At 46.9% G+C, this 7,144-nt stretch overlaps 5 protein-coding genes across 5 annotated transcripts; 2 read left to right on the forward strand and 3 right to left on the reverse strand.

Moving 5' to 3' along the window:
• Nucleotides 1–2,167: 2,167 nt before the first annotated feature.
• On the forward strand, nt 2,168–3,100 carry SARC_06242 (hypothetical protein; the record flags this gene model as incomplete). Its single annotated transcript, XM_014299853.1, has 2 exons — nt 2,168–2,507; nt 2,697–3,100. The coding sequence occupies 2 exons, from the start codon at nt 2,168–2,170 to the stop codon at nt 3,098–3,100; spliced, it is 744 nt and encodes a 247-aa protein (XP_014155328.1).
• Nucleotides 3,101–3,241: 141 nt separating this feature from the next.
• On the reverse strand, nt 3,242–4,438 carry SARC_06243 (hypothetical protein; the record flags this gene model as incomplete). The annotated part of the gene is made up of 1 exon (XM_014299854.1): nt 3,242–4,438. One exon carries the CDS (start codon nt 4,436–4,438, stop codon nt 3,242–3,244), a length of 1,197 nt encoding a protein of 398 aa, XP_014155329.1.
• Nucleotides 4,439–4,596: 158 nt separating this feature from the next.
• SARC_06244 (hypothetical protein) lies at nt 4,597–5,326 on the reverse strand (the record flags this gene model as incomplete). Its single annotated transcript, XM_014299855.1, has 2 exons — nt 4,597–5,022; nt 5,177–5,326. 2 exons carry the CDS (start codon nt 5,324–5,326, stop codon nt 4,597–4,599), a joined length of 576 nt encoding a protein of 191 aa, XP_014155330.1.
• Nucleotides 5,327–5,521: 195 nt separating this feature from the next.
• Nucleotides 5,522–5,971, reverse strand: SARC_06245 (hypothetical protein; the record flags this gene model as incomplete). The annotated part of the gene is made up of 1 exon (XM_014299856.1): nt 5,522–5,971. One exon carries the CDS (start codon nt 5,969–5,971, stop codon nt 5,522–5,524), a length of 450 nt encoding a protein of 149 aa, XP_014155331.1.
• A 134-nt stretch (nt 5,972–6,105) lies between these two features.
• SARC_06246 (hypothetical protein) lies at nt 6,106–6,357 on the forward strand (the record flags this gene model as incomplete). The annotated part of the gene is made up of 1 exon (XM_014299857.1): nt 6,106–6,357. One exon carries the CDS (start codon nt 6,106–6,108, stop codon nt 6,355–6,357), a length of 252 nt encoding a protein of 83 aa, XP_014155332.1.
• Between the last annotated feature and the right edge of the window lie 787 nt (nt 6,358–7,144).

The following is a 7,144-nucleotide window of genomic DNA, read 5'->3' on the forward strand; positions in this document are numbered from 1 at the left end:
TGGAAAACCCAATTTATATTAGGGAAACCACCTAATTGTCCACAGTAGAGTTCCATACTCTACTGAGTACTATCACATGTTCAGAATCTTGAATATCTCAGTTCTTGTTCATGTCCAATTCGTTAAACGGATTACAGTATTATAAGTATAAACTTAAACGTATATACGTATATAATATACGTTAAACTATTAGGAACCCGCTATTTTTACATAGCACCCCCACCCCCCCCCCCCCTAGAATTTTATGAGTCTCTCGGATTCGCCCCGATGAAACATACCATAGTTTCTAAAAGAGCGACAATGAAACACTAAATAAAATCCCTTCAGCGGAAACAGTACTGAGAGGATTATATATAGGCAATGTCTCAGCATTACAATCCCTCAGAGTGTTGCTGTTTCCACGAGGCATACCTAACTTTACTAAAAGTCTCATTTCGTTTATTTACTTTGTTATTTACACGAGACTTAAAATTTACCTACGCGTTTATTTATTCTAAGGCATTAGTATCGCCTTTATCAGACCGAATCTTACATAGTCTGGTCCTGCTACCCACACCTGACGGTGCTGTCACAGGTGTCCGATCCACCCCAACGACTGACGACGATACTGACAATACCGTCATACCTCATAACCATGGACACGTCGGGATCTGCCTTGTTTTGACTTAAAAAACCCCCATTCTTTTTTTCAAACGCAAAAAATGCCATATATTTTTACCAAACTGGAAACTACCGTATTTATATGCAGACTTTCTTGAAAACTGTTTCAAAAAAAAAAATGCTTCAAAAAAATATTTCAAATTCTGAGCCCCAGAAACTCGATCAGGGACTGGGATCAAAATTTAACTTCAAAAAATATTTTCAAATTCTGAGCCCCAGAAACTCGACCAGAGGCTGGGATCAAAATTTGACTTCAAAAAAGTTGCTTCAATAATTTCAAATTCTGAGCCCCGGAAACTTGACCAGAGACGACCTGGCCTGAACCGTGGTTACTGTAATACGATAACCATATTGCGATAATCGTAACCGTGGTGACCGTAAAGACCCTCTGCCGATTTGTGGCAGACCCTGGTCTGGGGCAGTGCGGTCTCGTACCAGCGGTGAAATGGCATATATACACACACAAACAAGTGGTCCTTTCCAAAATTTTATTATAAATATCATGACGTATCTGAGATGCGTCGGCGTTTAGATGCTTCCATTTTTGGAAGAGTCGTCTGGCGTTTCGAAAGTTTGGATTCGAAGAATGAGGCGTCGCGACGCGCATCTGTTATTTATATCGCACCGTCCTGTGTGTAAACATTCATTCATGTCCTGGTCAAATGTTCTCCACGGTGGTGGGACGGCTACAACTGTATCGGAAAAGTCCAGCACGGCCACAAAACCATGGTCTCGGATATGCTGCACACGGGATCGGTCGTAGTACAATACACGGCGTACGTCTTGTCAACGTCAAAGATCTGCTTGACTAACCAGTTCATCACAGCCGCTGTGTATCGTACTCGCAGACCAAAAGGGACGTGCCCCCATTCGTAAGTGTCAGGATTGACACGGATATGGACACTGTCCTGAATTTTCGTTGAGATGAAGACCATACAAGACACATGGTCGGAGAGAGTCTCATTTTTATGTTGATGCTCATCAGTTTCGTGAATGAGTGTATTGTTGTAGATGCTGTCCGCGCGATATCCACCCACAGACACTTCGTAGTCGACCCCAAACGTCAAGCACAAATTGAGCCCTTGGTTGAGTGCTATTTGCTTTCGACGAAACTTGATCAAGTCGCGGTGGCGTTTACACAATTCACCCTTGGGTGCAGGCTTGCCACACGGACATGTTGAGTCAGGATGGACATCGCGAACATGCGTTGTGAGTGCACTTGTGATTGAAAACGCTTTTCCACACGGTCACTTGTATGGGAGTGTATGTGTGCGTATATGGACTTTGAGAGCACTGGATCTCGCCGTAGTGTAGTTGCAGTTCTCAATTGTACATTTGTAAGGTTTGTCACCAATGTGTGTGCGTATATGGACTTTGAGAGCACTGGACTGCGTAGAAACATAGTCGCAGTTCACTTGGCCTCCGTGGCTTGCGTCTTCTCATGCAACTTGTTGTCCACGATGATACCTTGTAGCTAACAGAGCCGGTGAGACTGACCAGAGCAATCATGCTGTCGCCACAGTGCCACACGCAACAATCAGGGCGAGGTTGCGGTGGCGCTTGGACAAAAGTCTGCATACACGACACAGGGATCCGAGGGCATTGCAATCGGGGCCAGCGCCGCCTACACCAGGGACGTGAGGCCGGAAAGACAAAGCAGTCTACCAACGGAATTGCCCTTGGACGGCGCGAAACGCTTGGTTTACCACTTTTGTTTGAGGGGTGGCTGGTGCAGAGAGAAAGCAGGGAGCTGAAGGTTGGAGAGTGTACTTCGTCAGACGACCCAAATGGGGTGCGACTTCGGTACACGGACTATGTTCGACACGCGACAACCGTAGAGTACGAGGGTGTGGGCAAGGAAAAATGAAAAGTATATAAGTCAATGATTTGCGATGAAAAACATCACTCTGCAAACAAACTCTCAATATGCCAACTTGTAAGTTTTGCCCCTACTCCTGTACTGGAAGCCTTGTCCGCCACATCGAGTCGATGCACTCGAACGTTTGTTCCTTTTGCACCTTTTCCTGTACTGGAAGCCTTGTCCGTCACATCAAGTCGATACACCCCGAGACCGAGGAGGCGGTTACGCCCATCGCCACCCGGGTCACTTAAGCTGGTGCCGACTGGCTGTCTAGTGTTTTCCCCGACGGCGGTGAAGAAGAGTAAAATTCGAAAGGGATTTGGAATCTACACGTGCAAGCCGTGCAAAACGGCCTGGTTGTCGGCACATGCGTTCCCCAAGTTTCATCAGCAGTGCAAGACGTGCTTGATTAACCGCAAGCCGTATGCCATGTTTGAGTGCAGCGGCCGGGACGATAAGGACGACGTGAAGAAGGAGATAAAGCCCCGCATGTGTGGATTGTGCGAGGTTTGTAGCTCCGAAGGCTGCGACGAATGCCACCCCGCCAAAAAAATAACCGCGATTATCGTTTCGCAGTAACCCCTTATTGAATTAAAACTTAACTCGCAGCATTACAAGCACAGCTCCTTGAACCTGCCCTGTTAGCTCCGGCGCGCGATTGGGTTAGAAAGGCCTAGTTTTTCGACATTAAATCATTTTTATTCTATTTTTTATTTGTGTCTACGACCGAATCTTCGGGAAAATCGTGGTTGTTACTCCCAGCGCTGCCAAATTGTTCATCAGCAGCTTAAACACATACAGGATCACCACCCACACAGTCTCGCGAGCCGGGGCCAGCATGGAAAGCTCAATGAGCTGCGCTTGTGACGATGCGAGTTTCTGACTCAGGTCTAAGCGTACATCCTCCGCAGCCTTATGTGCTTCCTCTGCAGCCTTACGTGCTTCTTCTGAAGCACGTAGGGTCGAACGCAGACTTTCGTTTTCACGCGCAGTCATATCAGCCAACTGACTGGCGTACTTGGCCTCTGTGGCTCGCGTCTTCTCATACAACTTATTGTCCGCAATGATACCTTCTTTAACTCTTTCCAACTCGGCCGCCAGCCGCTGCTCCTCTGCGAGTCCACCAGCCGAGACCTGGCGACAAGTATGGACAACCTCGCCAAGCAGGGACTTTGCCATTGCGGCAGGTACGGAGAAAATTTCACGATGCTTGTTCATCGGAAATCTTGTCGCTGCCGAGCGACTACTGATCAGTGAAGAGACTGCCCGCTCCGCTGTACTGGTCAGGTGCGACGCAATGTACACGGCATATTTGAGATCAGCATCCTTAAATGAGACACTATGCTCGCCCATTCGACGGTGGATGTTGTCGGACTTGCCATATTTGTAGACATCGTCGTCATTAGAGCAGCTCGCTGGCAGTGTCGCGCAGAGGTGCTTGAGGTCTCGGACCTTACCAATGTATATCATGTAGATACCACTATCAATCATTGAGATACCTCTGGACCCCAATGTCACCTGAAGCACGGGCTTTACGAGATCCTGGATCTTCGCAACGTCACTTGTGAAGTAGGCAGCGACAATTTTCATTATCCACTGTATGTATGTGGTTTGACGTCCACGTTTAGAGGACATGATATACATCATGAGCCCCGTAGTGTCGAGGTAAACAAAACAGGTGTTGTTGATTTTGATTTTCACCCGGTATTCATTCGGAATAGAATTGTAGACGGTCTGTGTATTCGCAACACCAACCAAGTTTGCCACCCCCTTGGCACTAAAGAATGTATCTGCCACTGTTCGATCTCCAACGACGTGGATTGAAGAAAGCCCTATGTCACCATTGGTCTCGGTATCGATCTGTACTGGACAGTTCTCGACGATGCGCCACGATTTATCAGTAGTAGGGGGCTCCATTGTTGTTGACATGTAAAACAATAAGGCATTCTGTAACCCCGAACGCTTTTCGATTTTTTCTTTTTGTAACTCACCGCGAAACAATAAACCCCTTACTGCAAATCAATAACCACATTACTGCAAACCAATACCCACCTTACTGCAAATCAATAACCACCTTACTGTAAAATCGTATACACGCGCTCGTCGGAATTGCACCCAATGTACAGCTTGGTTTCGTACGCGGACTCGGAACCCCGGGTTTTCATAAACGAGTCGTAGAAAATACCAATGATCGTGTCCGCTCGGAAACTGTCGTTCAAAACCCGCTCGTCATCCCCGACCCCAACACTCACCGCGGCCTGCAGCGGGCCCCGGTGGGCCTTGACAATACCAAACAGCGTGTCGATCTGCTCCGCGGTGGGAAAGTTCACACCCGGCTTCATGGTAATTCCCGACACGTGGAACTCGCTCCAGAACCCAAACCCCAGCTGCAGCAGACAGCACCTGTTTTCGTCGCGCAAATGCGCAGTCAGTTTTTCAAACAGTTCCGACGCCATTTCCATCATGTTGGGGTCGCTCCAGTCGTTTGTGCCCTTTTCACCCTATGTTGTCGCCCACGAGGGCGTCTTGTTCCGGTTCGGACCGTCCACAAAGTACAGGCGCACAATTGCACTCACACCCGGCTTCAGACTTTCAAAGTCCTTGTCGAGCTTATCAAACGTCACATCAGTTCCGTTGTAGCAGTTCTCGGCGTACAGGCGAATGTTGTGCAGCAATCTCGGTCACCGTACGATTCTGCACCGCCACCGAATTCCATGGCCCTGAACTTGGCGGCACAAAGTCGTCGAAATCGTCTACGATAGGATCATTGTCAGAGTAGCCGCCCTTACCTTGTGGCACGTGCATGTCTACAGTGTTACTGCTAGTCAACAATACTACTGCAATGATTATCCCAATTATCCCAACAGTGAGCAATACAAAAAGTAAAACTATGACCCAGATCATTTCTATTCTATTCAAAATGTTTAACACTTTTTTTTTTTGGAAATCGACTTTTATTCAACGAAAGGCCTCGATCTTGCTCCTCTGCTAGCTAGCTGTCTAGAACAGGGCCATGGCGGCCATCACAAGCGCCAACGAAATTGCACCGAGCACCGTGTTTGCCTGGGCGACTTCTGCGCCCGACGAAAAGTACGAGGCTAAAAGGTCCGATGACGACGATCCGCTGCTTCCGTAGTTGCCGCCGATGCATGCGACCTTGGCTGACGGCACAATCACAAACCCGTGGCCGCACTGGTTGTTGAGGACGTCCAGCGGTGTGCACGAACTACACGACGATGTGGAGCACGCGCTCACCGACGGGACACCGGAGCTCGAGCACTGCGTGTTGAAAAAGAAGCCCTGGCCGTTGTAGTAAACCTCGGTACTTTCCATGGTGATCTGCGGTGTAGATGCGCACACGTTACTGGTCGTCCAGAATTCTCCACGGACCATATGATGGGCGGTGGCGGTGGCGGTCAAGGCGAGGAGAGCAAGTTTTCCGAACATCATCCTGTTGATTGAGTTTGAGTTTGTAGATTAGTTTGGTTTTAGTTTTTGTTTGTGTAAGAGTGATGATAATCGAGCTGGTGTGCTTGTTTTTATACCCATTTTTCCCATATACATTTTTTCTCGATAAGTAGAAAATGTCCTCTCACACGACTTTCAAGCGCTGGGTGGCAAAAAGCGTTCAGGGCAAAGATGCCCAGCAATACTACAGCCCATGGCTCGGCCTCTACTATATTGGTGGGATATTCTTGGACGACAACGAGGTGCGAAACGGTTTTAGTCACCACCCAGACCTGGGTATTCTGCGTGTGACCACGAAGCCATCGGCGTGCAAGAACCTACCACTGGCGGCCAATACACCGGCGACGGCAACCATGTCGTTACCCTGATGGTGGGCTCACGATGCGATTTACGACGCCGTACACGGGCGATGGGGATTTTGTGACATATAACGGCAAAGGCTGACCCACTGAGTCACAAATCGGCCTGCCCGAATCGGGAAAGTGAAGCGTAGGGTGTTGGTGTAGGCCTCATCGAGGGGGGGGGTTCTTTTTTTTTGGCAAAAAGTGTGGTAAAAATCAGTCTGCCTGACAAAGTTACGGGCTTTATAAAAAAAGTATTTTTCGATTCAACATACAAAAAAGGTATTTCCGATTTGGCATGAAAAAAAGGCAAAAAACGGTTTGGCATAAAAATAAATGGTAAATATGGCATTAAAAAAAAAAGAGAGTATTTGGTTGTTCAGTTCGCAATTGGCATTTAGTCCTCTCAAAAATAGGACAAATATTATTATTAGCTGCCCTGAAAAAAGCACCTGCTACATAAATACTAATCGGTTATAAAAATTATACTTTAAAACCTAAAACTACCTATATAATAAAAGTTTTAACGTAAAACCTATTGAGGAGAATAGTTAAGACTGCAACGCTTGTCTGCAAGACTGAACTGAGCTTAGGTTCAAGAAGGTCGTATTTGCGGAAATCGGTTTAAAATTTAGATTTGTATATTGTCCGAACTATGTACTGTCTGCCAGTTGTTCGTCTTCAGTTTAGTTGTTTACACTTTATCGTGATGATATATTTTGCTCCTGGAACTGATCTATGGTTCTTATTGGACCTTAATTTTCTAGAAGGGAACCACTATAATAAATAAATATATCATATTCATGTATATATA

The sequence above is a fragment of the Sphaeroforma arctica genome, assembly GCF_001186125.1.
Source record: "Sphaeroforma arctica JP610 unplaced genomic scaffold supercont1.438, whole genome shotgun sequence".
Lineage (NCBI taxonomy): Eukaryota > Ichthyosporea > Ichthyophonida > Sphaeroforma > Sphaeroforma arctica.